The 18,802-nt window shown below is 49.3% G+C and overlaps 1 protein-coding gene across 13 annotated transcripts in view; it reads right to left on the reverse strand.

Annotated features, from left to right (window-relative positions):
* Strc (stereocilin) overlaps positions 1-16,688 on the reverse strand; it is a 28,803-nt gene extending 12,115 nt beyond the window's left edge. For 5 of the 13 annotated variants that reach the window (XR_015445761.1, XR_015445760.1, XR_015445759.1 and 2 more), the window contains exons 1-27: positions 14,280-15,337; positions 14,168-14,192; positions 12,145-13,396; positions 11,130-11,192; positions 10,922-11,032; positions 10,586-10,752; positions 10,224-10,410; positions 10,002-10,117; positions 9,604-9,736; positions 9,074-9,256; positions 8,759-8,797; positions 8,408-8,575; positions 8,200-8,265; positions 7,608-7,736; positions 7,295-7,353; positions 6,118-6,241; positions 5,891-6,003; positions 4,458-4,593; positions 3,844-4,040; positions 3,570-3,660; positions 3,196-3,352; positions 2,173-2,342; positions 1,435-1,590; positions 941-1,083; positions 607-755; positions 265-362; positions 32-179 (exon numbers count right to left, since the gene is read on the reverse strand). Coding sequence is in view for 8 of the 13 variants with exons in the window: in XM_087197090.1 (XP_087053216.1) it covers positions 32-179; positions 265-362; positions 607-755; positions 941-1,083; positions 1,435-1,590; positions 2,173-2,342; positions 3,196-3,352; positions 3,570-3,660; positions 3,844-4,040; positions 4,458-4,593; positions 5,891-6,003; positions 6,118-6,241; positions 7,295-7,353; positions 7,608-7,736; positions 8,200-8,265; positions 8,408-8,575; positions 8,759-8,797; positions 9,074-9,256; positions 9,604-9,736; positions 10,002-10,117; positions 10,224-10,410; positions 10,586-10,752; positions 10,922-11,032; positions 11,130-11,192; positions 12,145-13,396; positions 14,168-14,192; positions 14,280-15,252 (5,353 nt within the window). In the remaining 5 variants the exon portion in view is untranslated. Of the gene's footprint in view, positions 1-31; positions 180-264; positions 363-606; positions 756-940; positions 1,084-1,434; positions 1,591-2,172; positions 2,343-3,195; positions 3,353-3,569; positions 3,661-3,843; positions 4,041-4,457; positions 4,594-5,890; positions 6,004-6,117; positions 6,242-7,294; positions 7,354-7,607; positions 7,737-8,199; positions 8,266-8,407; positions 8,576-8,758; positions 8,798-9,073; positions 9,257-9,603; positions 9,737-10,001; positions 10,118-10,223; positions 10,411-10,585; positions 10,782-10,921; positions 11,033-11,129; positions 11,193-12,144; positions 13,397-14,167; positions 14,193-14,279; positions 15,338-15,372 lie in introns of those variants that run through there. The other 8 variants (XM_087197097.1, XM_087197093.1, XM_087197092.1 and 5 more) reach the window with 8 other exon arrangements.
* Positions 16,689-18,802: the final 2,114 nt, after the last annotated feature.

Genomic DNA, 18,802 nt, shown 5'->3' on the forward strand with positions numbered 1-18,802 from the left:
GAGATGGAGGGTCAAGCTGTTGGGAACTCACTCTGCCATTCAGGACTCTCTTTCCCCTCATGTTGGGCCCATGCAACTGCTCGTTGCTGCTCAGGACTCAGAAGGGCCATTTGCTCAGGAGTGACAGCGGCAGCCTGAGCACTGGTGAGACTAGATAGCTGGGTGGGGCTGAACACCACCTGGTGGTAGAGATAAGAATCAGTGCACCCATGAGGCCCTCTGGCTTCCTGCAGTCACCTCAGACCCCAGTCTATCGAATCTTACAGCAAATTTAGGAGCAGGGATCACAGAAATGGCAAGAGGAGTCAGGCCCTGGATCTGTTCCCGCAGAAGAGCTGAAAGAGCCAGGTCTGGGATCCCAGCTGTTGAAGAAAAGAAGATGCATGTCATAGAGTGGCCTTTTCCTCTCACTTCAAACCTATTGGTCTCCAGCTGTTCCCAGAGTGTCCTGTTGTAGACCTTCCCTTATGTGCCTCTATCCCCGCACCTAAACACTTCCTCAGACTTTTACTTTCAGAAGTCCAGAGTGGTCTTCCCCCTAAGTCCACCCATGGTATGGAAAGCAAACCATGGCAACTGGCTCCATGAGTGTCCCAGCCTCCCTACCTGCTATTGTGCCAATTTCGGTGAAGATCTCAGGCCCCCAGTTACTGACCGGGCCAAAGCCACCAGGCAGCACAAGGAGGTGGGCCAGAACCTCCAGCTGTTCCTCAGAGCACTGGAGAGGCAGATTGCCCAGGAAAAGAGCTGCTTGGCTGTGGAAGAGTGGGAAGGAAGGGAGAAGAACTGAGCTTTGGGGATTGAAGTTGTGCTTATGTGACAGGGTAAGAGATGGCTTCAGATGCACTTCCTTCCATGGGATGACTCCTTCATGATTCTCCCCTCCCCAGTGAGCCTTCCTTTAGCAACCCCTGCAACCCTCCACACACACACAAGCGACCTAAATTCCCAACTGCTGATATGCTGTAGCTCCTCTGGCCGCAGACCACAGAGTGTGTGGCCCAGTGCTGTCAGGTGAATGAAGTCCAGGTGGCTGACGTGCCGACCACTCTGCCGGAGGAAACTGGAGACCACAACCCGTAGCTAAAGTGGAGGTGGGGGTGAGGGCATAGGAGAAGGAGAAAAGTCACGGGGAATTATTGGATGAGGAATTAACTAGGGGAGTGATGGGTGGTACTGAGTTAGATTCTAGGATTAGAAGACATAATATCCATGGAGGTCAAACACTTCCCTCATCTCTTTCCCAGAAATATAAAAGGAGAGAAGAGGAATCCTAAGCAAAAAAGAGGTCTCGGAGTGAATTAACCAGAGTCCCTAAGGTCACTGGTATGGGTTATTAAGATAGAAAGAATTCCTTGGTCCTTGGATAAGGCCCGGGACAGGTCTGTGGGATGGAAGTGCAGGGAGTGACAGAGGGAGGAGAGGAAATGTTACCTGGACAGAGCTCCAGCCATCTATCTGCCCCAGGGTGCTCAGCACCCCCCAGTCCACCAGGGTCAGCTCCTGTAGCTCTTGCTCTCCTAACCCTATGAAGAGCCGGCCCAGCTGCAGAATCTGCTCAGGACGGAATCCTCGGGGCGGACCCCACAACTGAGAGGAAGAGAGGAACAATGCGAATGGGAAAAGCACTGGACTAGGAGTCAGAATCCTGGGTCTTAACCTTGCCTCGGACTTAGGTGTGGAATTCTGGGCAAATCACTTGCCTTTTCTTTAATTTTCCTGAACTAATTTAATTTTAATTTTCCTAAAATGAGAGCATTACACAATAGTTGCTATGACTAAGGGGTTATTGAAAGACCGTAGAGTATCAGAACAGCAAACTCTACTCCATGAGTTCTAGACTTTTATGTGCAGCCACTTAACTGAGGTGTCTGTTAAAATGCAGATGCTGAGGCCCCAACCTGAGATTCTTGGACTGGCATGGTACCCCAGGCAACAGTATTTTAAAAACCTGCTCCCTAGATGATTTTGACACTAAAATTTGATAACTACTGCTTTAGTCCCTATACTCATGTACTAGCTCCATTTCTTCCATACTGATTCCCTCTGACCAAATCCTCTTTTTATCTCCTGTTCCCCTACCTCTCACTCAACTCTCCCTTCCCACATTGCATCTAACCAACTGCTTCATGTTTTCCCCCACTAACTGCTGGTGGCCTCTCCATCCCTAACCTTCTTTGCCTTTCCCATGGCTGCCTGTAGTTCTTCAGGCCCAAGCCCTGGATCTCCTGCAAACAGTGCCAGGCAGTCCTCAAAGTCTGAGAGCTCCATCTCTGCAATCTGGGTTGCAGACCAGGCTGCTGGGAAGGTCCCTCGGATGTCTGCACAAGTTGGTACAAGCTCTGAAGGGGAAAGCAGGTCCAGGGGTCAGTGTAGTATTAAAATATGCCTAGAGAGACATCTGTAGATGGAATGACCCTCGCAACCTTTGCAAGATGGGCAGTAGAAGCAGAGACGGTTATAGCGTGAGATTTATAGGGTTTACAGCAGTGGTGACAAATCTATGGGACACATGTTGTTTGCTTTTTTTTTAAGACAAAAGATGTTAATGTATGAGTTGTTTTTTTCTAAACTAAAACCTGAGTATTCAGGTTTAATTGCAGTGCTGGCACATTGTGATAGATAAATAGATTTGGGGTTACAATTTGGGCACTTGGTCTCTAAAGGTTTGCCGTCACTGTCTTAGAGGGTATTAGAACAGGAAGCAATTGTGGAGGCAAAGGCCTTCATTTCATAGGTGGAAGACTGAGGGGGTTGCCCATGTATTTTATGGCAGAGCTGAGTTATAAGCCAGGTTTCTAGCCTGATAATGTCTCCCTCCTTCTAAGGATCTCCCTAGCAGAGAGCTCCATGCTTAGCTAAAATAGAGCTGAGTCTGCTAAAAAGAGAATAGGAAAATGGAGTCTTGGGCTAAAAACCTAATGGACTATACTAATATGGACAAAATATCTTGACAATCATCCCAAAAGCCCAGAGAGTAGGTTTGTAAATTTGGTCAAAGGGCACAGCTTACTTACGGAGCCTAGGTTTCCCACCCCTCTGGTGCTGGGGTTCAAACCAAGGGCCTCATACATGTTAGACAAGCACTTGACCACCAAGGTATACTCCAGACCTAGAGCCCAGACTTCTGACAGCATTGTTTGATATTGTCTCCTGTACACCCTGCTGGACATATGAATATTTAGGTAGCCTCACCTGGAAGATCCTCAGCAGTTGGCCGTACAACCCCAGCTACCAAGGCTGCTTTCTTGGGAGCAAGCTGTGGTCTCCCACACAGCTGTCCGACTCTGCTCTGTTCCCAGCTTTGCTGCTTTTCTAGAAGCCGCTCCAGAGTCTCTGGGCCCAAGGCCTCCTGCAGAAGAAAGTAGGAGGATGGGAGTCCTGAACAGGATCAGGACCAGCTGCTGGAATTATAGCTGTAGCTATAATTCCAAAACCTGCCTGTGTTTAGCAGTCTTCCCCAGATCCAGGTTGTACTTTCTTTGTCCTCTTTGGCCTGAGATTGCCATAGCCAGTTCACTCACCACCACCCCCAATGCATTTACTCCCTTTATGTTTCTTCACCTTACCCTGGGAATCAAGGAAATAGCTTCAGTAGACAGAGTAAATACAAGGCGTCCAGCTTGCTCTACTTGATCCTGGCTCCACAACTCTGGTTTCCTAAAGGACAGGAAGATGATTATATGCTGGGAGCTGAGGGAACTTTGAGGAAAAGAAGACATTAGGAATGGGGATTCAGGCTCCAAGAGACATTAAGCATATGGAAGGGGCTGCCACTGATGATGGTACTTGAGGGGCTGGGTAGAGGAAAAGTTAGAATCTGAAGTTCCTAAAGGTCCATACCCAAGAGCGGGTTCCTGCAACAGGAGCCATCCCAGCTCTGTGGCAAATGTATCTCCTAGGCAGAAGCCCTGCAGCTGAATGAGATGAGACAGCAGGATCGGTAGAGGGATCCGTCGTATGCTGTCTATACCCAGGAATCCAACCAAGGGGCCCAGTGTCTCCAGCACTTCCTCTGAGATTGGGGTCTCCTTTGGAGCCTAGAGAAGGGCATCAGGTCTTAGACAATGCATCTCTGACTCAGAGTACCAGGCTTTTTGATCATGACACCAAGTCCCTTGACCTTCCTTCCCTCTTGCCCCCAATTTAACAACCTAGGATGCTTGCTACCTTTGTTCACTTTTTAAAACAGTAAATGAGCTTAGATAGGAGCAAGGCAGAAAGGCTGAGATGGAATCCAATGAATTTCTCAGGCTCCAAAGGGATGGGCAAGAATCATAAGCAGGTTATTAAGGAACAGAATCTAGAGGCAGATCTAGAGGCTAGAGACGCTTATAGGTAGAAACCTGTTTGGCACCAAGAAGGAGATTGGGCCTGGAAGACAGGCAGAGATAGCTGTTTGAGGGGCATGCATTGCCAAGGGCAGCAGATCTGAGTCTGGTAGGGTGGACTCTTACGAGGTTTCGTAGTACCCTCTCTGCCAGGGCTGCCTGGTGGAGTGGGGTCAGTGCCAGCAGCTGCTCTGGAGCTCCTTGTACCAGCTCTACCACCAACATAATGGATTCATTGGACAGTATGTCCATCAATGGGATCCTGTTACCATAATTGGACAGCAGGGACACTCAGTCACAACTCAGCCAAGTTAAGAAATGACCTTAGAACCTCACATTCCCCAGGCAAGATGTAACACAAGACCCAACCCTGTGACCCTAGACTGGAACTCATATTAAACAACCCTGAGCTACTTATCACTACTTGCTTGAAGAGAGAGAAGAAAGTGACATATTTCTAGTGTTCTGAAAAGAAATAATCCTATCTGATCTAATGGACTCAAAAGCCCCAGATACTAAATACCACTAAAATTTTTCTTATCCCTCTTTCTCTCTGACTTATGGTCCAGGATCTTTTCTTTTATCTAGGCTGCTGTATTTCACTTCATCTAAACTATCTCAGAGACTCAAGATCTTTAAATTGCCTTGAATGTCATTAGAAAAACAAAGCCCTTTGGCCTACAAATCAGAGGTGGCATCATGCAGTCTATACAGGGTTGTCAATTTTGGGACTGGGCCAAATTGTACAACAGCCAAAATCTGTGTAAAGACCTATAAAAATGTAAGGATGGAGTGAACTGCATTTACCATCTCCAAATCCCCCAGAAGACTGCAACCCCAGTCTTGTCCTACTCTGACAGCTCAAATGAAATGAGGTGGGGTGGGGTGAGGTAAAAGTGAGAAAAGACACACATGAGTGAGCACCCATAAACTCCTAGACTCTCTGGGATGAAGAAGCCTTAAATTTTCTCTTTCTCTAATCCATAGTTGAATCTGCTCTACAACATTCTTGCAAAAAAAAAAAAAAAAAAAATTCCTGCAATGGGTCCATCTCCCTTAGGCTTGGATAGTTCCAGTGATTAGGAACTCACTACCTCCATTTTCTTTATATTGTGCAAAATTTTCATTCTAACTCAATCCTAATCTTGCCCTATGGACCCAGTACTGTCTATCTGACAGGCCCTTGGGGATTTGAATGCATTTATCACATTTTTCATCATTTTCTCTTCATCCATTCATCTGAACACACATAGAACACAGCACTCTAAGCAGACTACAATCTTCTAGGGCAGAACTGGACCACTTCCTCCCTTATCTCATACTATGTCTCTATGAATTTGGCCTGGGTTATATTAAGATTACTTGGCAGGCCACAGCACTGTTGCCACCCTCTGCTGTCCTGTGCCAAGGTTATTTGAATAGAAGCCCCCACTTTAGGCTATCAGTGATGTCCAGGAGCCACCAGACAGGGAATTGCCTCGGCTAGGGCATTTCCTAAGGGCAGATCTACTCTAAATTGAGCTTAGAGAGGATCCAGTATCTCCAGGTATAGCATTTACGGTAAATCCAGGAGTAGTTTGGTGTCAAGTCCACTCAGTTCCGGCCCCAGGGTTGTCAATTCTGGCTCTGGCATTGCCATCCTCCGCTGTAGTTCTGCCCAGATACAGGCCCTCTGCAGGACAGGGTAGGAAAGCAGGGTCAGGACAGAGCTGGGCAGGAGGGTAGGGTTCTATACCCAGGGTCCCGGCCTCCCTGCTCCCACTCATGCCCAAGTACCCCCTCTTACCAGGCTCCCTCGAACCCCAGTGGGCAGTCGGTAAAGCATGTGTACCACTTCAAGGAAGTCTGCCATGGAGCTGATCTGCTGCAGAAACTCACAGGACATGCCTGCTGCCAGGTTGCTCAGAGCCCTGTGGGTATGTGAGAGGGTAGATGGCTGCAGCATGTCTGCTCCTTGATATCAGCACTCCCAGCACAAGGAGAGATGCTCATCTATTGTCATTTACAGTTTGAGGAATATTTCTACATAGACAATCTCATTGGCTTCCCAAAACACTATTGCTGTTTATCAGAGAAGGAAGTGATGTTCCAATTTCAATCTACTAGAAGTATGGTGAACTGAGAGTGGAGCCGTGTCTTCAGACCCTGAAGCCCCTGGTTCATTTACAATAGGTACAGGTAAGGTGATACTTACTTATTTTTATTCTTGCTCAACCAGTGGCTCTGAAGTCACCTTGAATTAAACTAATAACAGCAAATATCTACTCGGAGTTTATACTAGGTGAGCACTATGTTAAATATCTGGGTTTTGTGTATGTGTGCTGTGGATTAAGCCCAGGGCCTTGATAATAGTTGGCAAGTAATCTGCTAATGAGATACATCCAAGCCTATTTTACCTTTTATTTTGAGATATGGTCTTGCTAAGTTGGCCTCAAATGTGCCTCAACCTCCCGAGGAGCTGAGATTACAGGTATGTGTCACCAGACCCAGTTTGTGTTAAATATCTCACATGTCTTATCTCATTTAATCTTCACAATAACTACCTGTGAGCTAAGTACCCTGTTCTCATTGTTCAAAAAAGAAAACTGAAGCTTAGGTTAAATGACTTGCCCAAGAGCACAAGCAGGTGACAGGGCTGGGACCTGAATGCAGATCTTCTGAGTCTCTAAGCTCTGGTCAGTATAGGCCTGGCACTGTGGAAAGGCAGGAGGGCAAGGGAAAGGCGAGCCAGGGGATGATGAAGAGGCTGAGACTATGCATCATCCCTGTATCCTCTGTGGCATATTAAATGGTACTTGGTACACGGTACGTGGTAAGCGCTCAACAAATGTTAGTTGGGGCTAAGGGTGTAGCTCAGTAGTAGATCCCTTGCCCTAAATTCATGAGGCCCTAAGTTCAATCCCTAGCACCACCACCAAAAAAAAAAGTTTAATTGAACTAGCTGCTCAATACAAGTTACTCACTGCAGATTCCTGAGCGTCAGGTTGGTGGGCACCTGCATCTTCTTCCAGAGAAACTGTGCCTATAATGGAAAGAAAGATGAGCCACTGCTGAGCAGAGATATTACCCCAAGGACCTAAGATGCCTTGGACTCAGTCCTGCCTCTCTATAATGTGCCCCCTCCGATATCACTTTCCCAATGCCTATTCTGAGAGATTGAGAGGGAGAGAGACATCATGAGGGCTTCTGGGGAGAAGGCACCAGTTGGGCAGGGGATGGGTAAAGGAAGTTGAAGAGACAGAGAGCGAGTTCTGAGGGATGAAGTGAGACAGTTACCTGCTGCTCAGACCAGGGCAGCGCCCGGTAGCGCCTCCGGTTTGCCAGAAGAGCTGCAGTGTCCAGTTGTAGCAGCTTTAATGGGAGCAGGGGAAGCAGGCAGTCTGGCCAAGTGGTGGGCATGGGCTGCTGGCAGTGACGGGTGCAACAGTACAGTGACAGGTGAGAGGGTCTGCACTCAGCCCTCAGAGAAGGGGAGACATAGGTGCAGAAACCAAAGCTAGGTTAGGGTGGGATGGCATTTGCCACTGTAGCAATGGACGCCTAGGATCTCTTACACTGAAGGCTACTGTGGTCAAGTTGCTGCTAGTCAGACACCCAATGAACTCATATTTCTTAGCTTCTCTGAGCCTTGGTCTCTTCACTTGACAGTGGAGAAGATTTCTCAGGCCCTTCTGTCTTTGACATTGTAGGACAGTGTAGGTCATGCTGTCCTGCATCTAGAACTGAGGGGAGCTGCTAATATCTAGGTGGGCACAGAGCTAACCGGAACTTTCAGGGCCACTGTAGGGGAGTATATGAAGCAGGACCAGCCAGGTGAACCTGTTCTAGAATATGGAGAGCAGCTCGGTTGGGAGATCTTACACATTACCTGACCAGGAACACACACAGCTGCACCGACACCTGTTGTACTGGTACTTTTGACACCATCTTTCACCTGCATTAGAATCGGTGGTGTGTGTTTGTGTTTGGGTATGTGTAAGGCAGTGGGGAGGCCTGCCCTAGTCCCAAGGAAGATGCTGTCCTCCCACCCAATGCCCATATCCCTGATGGTCTCACCCTCCCTGTTTCTCTCATACCCGAAAGGTCTGCAGCAGTGCTGCGGTCTGGCAGGCTGAGAGACGCGACAGTTCAGGGATTAGGCAGGAACAGACCCCAGCCAGAACTCGCCTAGGGATGGCTTGGAGTGTCTGGGGGCTGAGGCCGGGCAGCAGGGGGTGCAAGGAACAGAGTTCCTCCAAGGACAGCTGAGGAGCAGGAGAGACAAGAGGCGTGAAGAAGGGGGACAAGGTGGTGGGGAAGGTAAGAGCCACAGTGAAACAGGGCAGAGGTACAAGGGGAACTGGGGGAGAGGAGAGGGCAGTTGCAAGAGCCAGGAGAACAAGGGTCATAGACCCCCAGGGGGATGTTGGAAAGCTGCTGCTACTCACATCGTGCCGAGGGAGGAGCCGTCCAAGCAGCAGGGCAGCCTGGGATGGGAAAGGAAACAACATCTCTCAGGGCCCAGCAGCCAAGTCCCTAGGGCCCACCCTCTAAAACTTCTAGCACCCTCTCCAACCCCCCCAGTGACCACCCTGACTCAGGGTCCTGCTCGATCTGAGGAAGGGGAACAAGGGAGACCTCATCAGCACAGGGTTTACCTCTTGTGCTCACCCAGCAGAAGCAGGGGCTTATGGTATCCCTAAATGGGATTATCTTGACAAGGGCTCCAGGAAGTAGGGCTCCAAGGAGTAAGACAGGCTTACCTGGGCAGGTGTGACACTGGTTCCCTGAAGGGCAGGCAGCATAGCTCTAAGCTGGGGCTCTGACAGCTCTTGTAGGAAGCGCAGGCCCAACTGGGGAAAGAGAGGGGCCCAGACCCGCAGCTCTGGGGGGCTTAGTACAGTTCCTCCTGATGAGCGCAACACCCCCAAAAGTTCATACGCCACCTGTAACCAAAGAAGGTTTGGAACTGGGAAAAAATAAGACAACTAAACCTTGGACCTTCTCTCTAAGCCCACATTTAATACCACATCTGTATTTCCCAGGACCCGGTGAGGATGGCAAGAGATAGGAAACAGAACAGATTGGGTTCAAAATAGCAAAGGGTGTACACCAGATAGGATAGGGGCAGGGAGGGATGGTAACAGATGAGAATGACCATAGAGTAAGGAATGGAGGTGACAGAGGTGGATCCAGGGCTGGCACCACTGTGCTTGAGACTGCTTGACACACAGGCTGTGTCACCACTCACACAGTCCCCTGAAATCTTGCAGGCCTGGGCCAAAGAGCTCACCCGTCCTTCTGGGCTGAGGGTCCCGTTGGCCGCACATTCCAACAGCCCCCGTTCTACTGGCCCCATTGGATCACTCAAGGGCACCAGCCTTTGTAGCTCCTCAGGGCTCAGGAAACAAGCAAGGGACCCAAGCCTGAGGAGGGCATGAAGCTGGCCTTCACACAGTCCCCGAGGCTAGTGTTAAGTCAGGAATTATGTGGATATGTGGGGTAGGTATTCTGATACCTAAACTACAAGATTGAAGCACTATAGGCATTTCTCCTGAAGTTCTGCACTGCCTAGGGCAGTGCTTACTTCTTATCCCTTCCTTCTTAGGAGACCAATCCACCATAGTAGCCATACCTGTGTCTCTTATCTTTCCTACTCTGGCTTTGATCATTGATCCCACAACCACTCACCTGCGGACCTGCTCCTCACCATCCTCGACACTCTGGTTTACCAGGTTTCGAAGCACATGCCGGGCATGCCCTGGACCAAGACCAGCCACTGGCCAGCTATCCTCCAGGGCCTGTATCTAGGATGGGGAGGGTCACCTTGTGTTGGAGTCTGTGGGACTTGTAGGGATGGGCCCTCTAAGAGTCATGCTGCTAGCAGACAAATGAAAAAGATGATTCTCATACCTGATGAGGGCTGAGCTGCAGGAAGTTCTCCAGAGGGAGGTGGGGGAGCAGAGGGAGGACTGCCCACAACAGCTCCTGGGGCCAGGCAGGCACTTCCCCAAATAGCTCAGGGGCCAACAGTCGCTTTGCCAGGGCCTCCTTCTGTTCAGGCTTCATTCCTGAGCTGTGATCTCGGATGGCAGCCAGGCTGAAGAGAGTAATGGGTCTTAACCCTTTGCCTTATTCCAGTTGTTCTTCCCTGACTCTCTGCTGTCATGGCCAGAAAGGAGATTCTTCCTGGTTTGATAGAGAGGAACTCTGGAAGGGGCTGCTGAAGGTGGATAGTTGTCCTGACTGACAGGAACCAGAGGAGTGGTGCTTACACACTGTCATTGGCCAACAGGGATGGTGGGAAGCGCATCAGGTCAGAGACAGCCAAGAAGGGGATGAGTGGTGACAGATCAATGAAGAGCTGGGAAGTGAGGCGTGGGTACCGCTGGAGGAGCAGGGCCATTAAGTGGCCCATGGCCTGCTCCTCAGTTGGTGGTACCTGTAGGGGCCCAGGAATGGTTGTGAGCTCTGGAGACACTCGGTATCCTTGCCACCTCCTCCCTGGAGTTCCTCCTCCCACGAAGGCAAGCACTCCAAATACTCAGTTCCAGGTGCCCTTGATCCCGAGATTCCCTTCCACCCTTGTTTCTCTCGCCCTCTATGCCCACCTGCAGCTGGGCCCAGGAACGGTGCATGAGGGTCAGGAAGCCCTGTGCAGCTTCTGTGTCTGCTGAAAGCACTAGGTGCTGCAGGTTCTCTGGGGGCATGTGTAGGTATGCCTGGGGACCGGAGGTCAGGGTGGACGTGACCTCACTGGGCAGAGACGTCAGCCCATGGCTGTCACCCAGCCCGCCCGTGTGACCCTCCACCTGTTACCTGTACTAGGATCTTCAGGGCCCAAACACTCTTCTCCCTCTGGAGTAGATCCCACAGCACAGGCTGGTAGGGGAGAAAGACAAGATGCCAGGAGAGCTGTTTTCCCCATCTTCCTGCAGCTTCCCGGGCACTGCAACTCAACTCGTGGGGATGCATCCTTCCCTGAAGCTAGCTAGTATGTGTGTCTCCGCGGATATGAAGCCCCTTTAGGTCAGGAACCATGTCTCTACCTACTCCTGTATCCTCTCCTATGCCAGGTCCACAGCGGGCTCAACAAATACTTTTAGACCTGAACCAAATTAATGTGAGTCTGGCTAATTCCATTTCAGTGAAGCCCGGGCTACAAAAAATGGGTCTTAACAAGGAATCTGTGTGTACCCTACAGAATCTAGCAAATGCCTTGACACTCAGCAAATGAGTTATGGTATTCAAAATACTTTAAGCTCCTTCACACTACAGAGAAGAAAAGTCCAGAAAAACTACTTACCTAAGTTCACACTAATTTATGGCATAGTTGAACTTAACCAAGGTCTTCTGATTTGTAGCCCCCCCGAATCACTTTCTTTGTTATTTCTACCTTACCTTCTGATATTCTGCCAGCCCTCTAGGGAGAGAATCTGAGCCCTCTAACTTGATCCCCTTCCTTTCTGGAGCAGAAAGGGGGACAATCTAAGAGTGCAAAAGAATAATAAGATGACTTATTTCATGTTTATCATGCCCTGGATTAAGCCCACAGTATATGTTATCTCATGTAATTCTTAACCACCACCTTACTAATTGGTACTATTGTTACCCCCACTTTATAGCTAAGAAGAAAAAAATATACTGCCCATAGAGGCTAAATAACTTGTATAAGACCAGTCACAGAGCTAAGATGTGAACCCAAGTTTGTCAGACCCTAGAGCTGAGTGCTTACATGACTGTAAAAACGATACCCCTGTCTCTTGGTGTTGAAAGAGTTCCTCTGCAAGCCCCTTCCCTGTTCCAAGGACTTTTCCCCAGGCAAATCACTCACACTGAAGCAGGACAGGAGCTCCATCTTGCTCATACCAGAGCTGAGGCTGACAGTGGGTTCAAAGCCTGCTAGGGTTGGCTCTTCTTGCTCCAGGAACTCCCCGACTGTCCGTAGCACACTGCGCCGGCCTTCTGGGCGGAAGGCGTCCCAGAAGGAGCAGTTGTCGGGGAGACTGGAGAGCAGCAGGGCCTGACCCAGCGTCCCCTGGGCCTCAGCCCCTCCAGCCCCTGGGCCCAGAAGGAAGCTCAGCAGGCGCAGGAAATAGTGCAAGCGTGTGGTGTGGGCAAGGGCTGGCACTGAGGACTGGCAGCGTGGCACCTGGGACAACATACCCAGCAGGAAGGGGGCAGGGGCCAGGCACAGTGGAGATGGCCCAAGAGGTGGCAGGGAAGGCAGAAGGGGGGCCAGAAGCCCTTCTAGAAAGCAAGTGTCATTGCCCGCACGACTTACCCTGCACTGGCCTGCTAACCAAGGCCAGAAGGGCACCAGGGCCTCATACATGGTATCATTGGCACAGACCATCAGCAGGAAGCTGCCCCCGTCTGGGCAGTGTTCCCCACAGGGTCCAATATGGCAGGGTGGGAAGGCAGTGGCATCTGGCGTGGGCCCCTGGCACACATGCTGAACCCATGCCTGATTGCTAGGGGGCACAGCCTGCAGACTCGCCTCTACACACAGCCGTTCAGCCCACAGAGTCTCGTTCTCCAAGAAGCATCCCCAGAAGATCTCTGGGGTGAGAGGCACAGGGGCCAGGCCATCGGGGCAGCTGGTAGGGGGTGGGAGAAGGCCAGCACAGAGCCGCTTTACCAGACGACGATTGGGGCCAGACAGGGCTGAAAAGGAGAGGTTGCTACAGATTGCATCCAGGAATTGAGCAGGAAACTGGTCATGGCAAGCCTGCAGCCAGCGTTGGGCACCTGGTACCCATGAGACTGCATACCATACAGCAGTGTGGCAGATGGCAGCAGTGCTAGGAGGGGGTTGTGGGGTGGCAGGCTTGGCATGCTGGCAGAGCAAATGGATGGAGAAGTTAGAGATGCTGTAGGGTGGTGCTGGGCCTGGGTGGTTTTCACAGAGGGCCTCCACAGAGATAGCTCGTCGTTGGCGAGGCCTAATGTGGGCTGAGGGCTGGGAAGTCCTGGGCAAAGGCACACCAGTGCTCAGGCAGTGGAGGAGAGCAGGAGGTGGGGGTGGCGATCCAGACAGAAAGCCCAGTGCCTGCACATCCCAGGAAAGATTATGCCGGATGCCCCTGGGAGGAACAAACAGGATCTGGTCAGGTCATGCTTCCTCCAGCTAAAGATTCTGACCCTGGCTAAGAGCCCTCCAGGGCATGTGGCAAGCACAGGCTTTTCCAAGTGAAGCCCCTGAGAGTGTAGGTGTTACTGGTGTAACTGCTGAGGTGGGATAAGGAGGAGAGAGGTCTGTGCTGCCGAGGCTCAAAACTGCCTAGGAGCAGCCCCAGTTGGAGTCCTGGCTGCCCCTGTCTGTCCACCTGGCTGCTTCATTTCTCTCCCTTTTTTCCCCATCTGGTTTTAGATAGCTTAAACACAACCCTTATTTGGCCTCATATTGGGAAATCTGCCTGGCAATTGAATATGTCTGTGCTCTAGCATTGTTGTACTGAATTAGTAAGAGGGTGGAGGAATCCAATCTTGTTCTTTTTTTCCCCATACTCTATGTTTTATTGGCTAACATCTGTTAAGCACTATATGGCAGGCTCTGTTCTAAGGAGTTTATTCATCTAGTATCTACTCATTTAATCCCTTACAACTCTACAGTCATTAATATTATCATCCTATTTCACAAATGAGGAAACTGGGACATGGAATGTGGAACATGTCTAAGCCCACATGACTAGGAAGAGGAGGAGCCGGGAAACCAACCCAGTCACACTCCAAAACCCCCAAACCACACTCCTCTCATCAGTTTTCTCCTCAGCTCTGGAGGCTAAAGCCTTCAGCATCCCACCACCTCCAGATTTATCGGCCCAAATTCTTGGAATTGGTCTCTTGCTACTTACCATAAGAGCAGCTGTTGAAGGTTACCTAAGAGGAAAAGAGCAAGGAAGAGAAGTACCCCAGTCTCACTCCTCTTGGCCTGCCACTTCTCAGCCCCAACCCCAGATCACTCACCTCCATGGCACTGCCCATTGGCATCAGGCTCTGGCTGGCCCATAATGGAAAAGACCTCATCCTGCAGGGAGTGTGTGACACGGAGCAGCCCCTCCTGGAAGGCAGTATAGAGGGGGGCCCCCACTGTGCGTAGCAGACCACCCCAAAGAGCATCCTCAGAGCCCAGCTCCCCTGGTGGGGTAAGCAAGCCCAACAGACCCTGCAGAAGGTGAGGTGCTGGCTCCCTCCCCTCAAAACCTGTGGCATTGGTGGGGTCCATGCTGGGCTGCACCTGCACCAGGGCCTGCCAGCGGGTGCCCTCTAACAGCAGCAGCAGAGAAGGCAACCAGTCAGCAGCTAGGACACAGTCAGAAGGCCCATCACGGGTACACAGCGGCCTTGTAGGGGAAGGAGGCTCCCCAGGAACTAAAGCTCCCAGCAGTACCTCCACAAGTCCTCCCAGAACACCTGCCTGGTGTACCAGGAAGTCCCGCGGAGTTTGCTCCTGTCCCAGTAGTGCCAGCACATCCCCCAGTAGCCCAAGCATTGGCTCCCAGTCTAGACTACCTCTCAGTGTCACTAAGAAATCATGGAGACGAAGGGCAGGGGGCTGGAGAGGTGGAGGCTCTCCCACTGGTCCCTCCCCCATTCTCCCATCCTCAAAAGAAGAAGAAATGTTGGCCAGGAATGCAGAGAACCGTGAGCGGCTGAAGGAACCCTGGGGAGCCTGGTCCAGAGTGGAGAGGAATGACTTCAGGAGGGAGAGATCAGGGTCCAGGGACTGAGGCCCAGTAGCGGCCAGAGTCACTGTAAGGAGAGAAACCCAGAGATCATTGAAGGGGAAGAACCTAGAGCCCAAAGACAGACCGGCTCCTAAGCACAATTCCTTCCCTGGATCTAAAGGGGATGGCAGGGGAGGGTGAGCCAAGCCCTTTTCTCCAGCCTGCAGTAAGTCGTGGCCTGCTTTCTTAAGCCTCACTCTCACTTGCAGCATCAGTCTCTGCCCCTCTTCCTACCCTTTAGCTTTTGTCTAACTGTTTAACCTCCACATTCTTAGGTCTCTTGTCCAGCAGCCCTCCCCTTCAACCCCACCCCTGTTCAGTGTTCCTCTCACCTGTGAAGGACAGCAGCAGCAGAAGGGCCCAGAGGCTCAGAGCCATGTTCCTGGGGCAGCACTGGTACTAGAAGTGGATTCTAGTTATTCTCACCTCCCGTGGAACAGCCAGGTGAAGACAGGGCACTGTAGGCAGCTTGAGGCTCCACTGACACTGTAGTGTGGTCTTTCAGGAAATAATATCTGTAACCTGACAGCAGGTTTGTCACCTGAGCCACTGAATACTTGATCCTTTGGCTCTGGAGAATGATGTGCTTCTGAGAGAAGGACAAATGATAGGGAACTGGGGATGGGAGGGGCAGTTGGAGGGGCCAAAACAGATAGCTTGAGTTAGGATCTTGAGTTGCAAAAAGAAGTAGGCAGATGGGAGTGTGGAGAATTGGAGACCAGGAGTGTCACCCATCGTGTGACTGTTAATTATGGTATGTCAACTTGAATGGATAAAGAAAAACCTAGCAGATTAGTGAAGCACATTTCCATATGTGTCTGTGGATGACTGATATGTAGGCCAGCAAACCAAGGGGGTAAGATTCATCCCAGATGAGGCTGGCACCAACCAATAGGCTTATATCCTGAGATAAAAGGGAAAAGAAGGAACTGTCCACATTTTAGAAGAGCTCTCCTGCCTCTGGTCCCACAGACAGCTACTGTGGACTCTCCTCCCTCAGATTCTGTAAGTCTATCTAATAAAACCCCTTGAATTTTATACATATATTTTCCATTGATCCTGTTCCTCTAGAGAACCGTAACTAATACAGATTTTGGTACCAGGAGAGGTTCTAGAGAATTAGTATTGTAAGGATAAATTTCTCTAATCAGTATAGCGGTTCTTACCTAGAGTTGTCTCTCTAATTTGATGAGGCCTAAAATTGCCATGGTTTCTTCTTCTGGTGTATACAGAGTACTGATAGTTTGTTGTGTGAACTATCTAAATATACTACATAGATCCATTTGATTTCCTAAATTGCCACTTGTGAAGTACAAGGAATTTAGTGATACTTTTAAACATTTTTGGAAAAGTGGGAAATATAATGCTGGATTGCAGCACTCAGCATCTCTGGAAAAACTACTAAAGGAAAACAGTCAGCTCCAGCCATGAATGAACAATCTAAAGGCTTCAAAGTATGTTCTGAAGGAGAATCTTCTCTCCTTTAGCCATAGGGCTGAAGTTGTTGAAAACCAATGATAAGCCCTCATAATTCAGCTGGATGAATTACAGTGAAAGTTTAACTCAGCCATGAAGGGTATCTGCAATGAAAGTGAAGGTACTGCTCGGAAAAGAATGGGATCATGGAGCGCCAAGGAGCAGAGCCCCCCCACCCCCACCCCATGCCAAGCCATTACCTGGATCCACACCGCAGAGTTGCAGGGGTCATAAAGGACATTGTTCTGAGCTACAGAATATAGAGCAGAAGTGAACAACAAAAGGAGGGCCTCTCTGAGGCTCCTTCATGAAAATTGAAGCCCACTGGAAAAGTGAAGAAAATCTCTGCAATAAAGGCACACCAGACCACCTTAGTTGGGGGAGCAGCAGTGTGGATCAGAGCGGCGCAGCTTCAAGCAGATCCCAGCTAGGGCTCCACCCCGACCCCAGAGCTCAGGGACACCAGCCCAAGCCAAGTGCCTGCCTAGAAGAGAGCTGCACAGGTGCACAAGCAACAGCCAGAGGTTTACCCCAATACAATCAGTAAGTGCATAAGACCCTAGCAAAAGCTTGCCCACACAACAGGAACTGGGGTCATAGACCTAGCCAAAGGCCCTCCCAGACAACAGGTACATAAGGGCCCTAGCCAGAGACACAACTAGATACCATCCCAAGTGTGCACAGGCCCCAGCCAGAAGCCTGCCCAGACAACAGGTCAGCTCAGGGATCCAGAAGGGGACCATTCTGAACCCAGGAATTGGTATACTGGTGAGGAGCAGAGAAAAGGCTGCTCGGTGGCTTGCTGAGAATTGAAGACCACTGGGTGAACAAAAAGTTGCCTCAACAAAGGCACAACAGGTTGCATCTGTTGAAATGAGAAGACACATAAACAAGTCTCAAAACCAGACTTCCAGATCACCTATAGCAACCCAAAAGGGAAACAAGATGGAACACTCTGACACTCAACCACCTGGACTCCCTGAACTGGCAACAAAAGAGGATCTGGAAAAAATGAAAAATCAGAAATAATTTCTCAGATAATAGCAGATAATGTTCCCATAGTGCAAGACATGATTAATCAATCTAGAGAGGACACAGATTAAAAAATAGAGGATCTGAGGAACATGATGGAATCTCAACATAGGAAACAAATGGAATCCATAAAGCAGATGCAAAGAGATTTGCAGGACATTAAAAACTCCATTGAAACTTTATGCAGCAGAATGAGCCAATGTGAGGACAGAATTTCAGATATAGAAGATAAGATTGCAATTAGTGACCAAGAAAAGAAAAATTTCTTTAAAATAGTAAGGGACCATGAGAAATCAATCCAGCAGCTGCTACATGATGCAAAGAAGAATAACATAAGATTGATCGGAGTCAATGAAGAAACAGGAGAGAGTGCAGATGACATAAAAAAACTGTTCACAGAAGTGATGGCAGAAAACTTCCCAAGCAGGGGAAAAGAACTTGACATACAGATAAGTGAGGCATATAGGATTCCAACTAGCCGTGATCAAAAAAAATCTACACATAGGCATATAATAGTTAAGATTCCAGAAACCCAACAGGAGAACAAAATTCTACAAGCAGTTAGAGAAAAGAAACAAATCACATACAAAGGAAAGCCCATCAGAATCACAGCAGACTCCTCAATGCAAACCTTCAAGACAAGAAGAGCTTGGAGTGATGTATTTCAAGCCCTAAAGGAAAACAGCCTCCAGATTGATGTATCCTGCAAAACTATCTTTCAAAATTGATGGACAAATAAGATACTGTCATGACAAAGAGCACCTGAGGAACTTCATGAATACCAAACCAGCACTCCAAAAATTTTTAGACAATATCTTAGGAAAAGATGAGGATCACAACCCCAGGAAGCAAAGCAGAATGAATCCATTGGGTGTGACAAGAAACTAAATGCAAAGGGGGAGAATCCAACAAAAAGAAAAAGTCATAACAATAATAACTCAATACATATCAGTTATAACCATCGATGTTAATGGTCTCAATTCACCAACCAAAAGAAATAGACTGGCAGAATGGGTCAGGAAGCAAGATCCAACAATATGCTGCATACAAGAAACATGCTTAATCAAAAAAGAAATTCATAGACTGAAAGTAAAAGAGTGGAAAACAATACTCCATGCAACAAGAACCCCCAAAAAGCAGGAGTAGCTATCTTCTTTGCAGATCAAGTGTATTCCAAACCAACACTGATTAAGAGAGACAAAGAAGGACACTACATCCTTGTAAAGGGAACAATCCAAGAGGAAGAGATGACAA

Source organism: Heterocephalus glaber, unplaced genomic scaffold (genome assembly GCF_053883595.1).
Source record: "Heterocephalus glaber isolate CG9 unplaced genomic scaffold, H.glaber_assembly_v1.0 deba00001662, whole genome shotgun sequence".
Lineage (NCBI taxonomy): Eukaryota > Metazoa > Chordata > Mammalia > Rodentia > Bathyergidae > Heterocephalus > Heterocephalus glaber.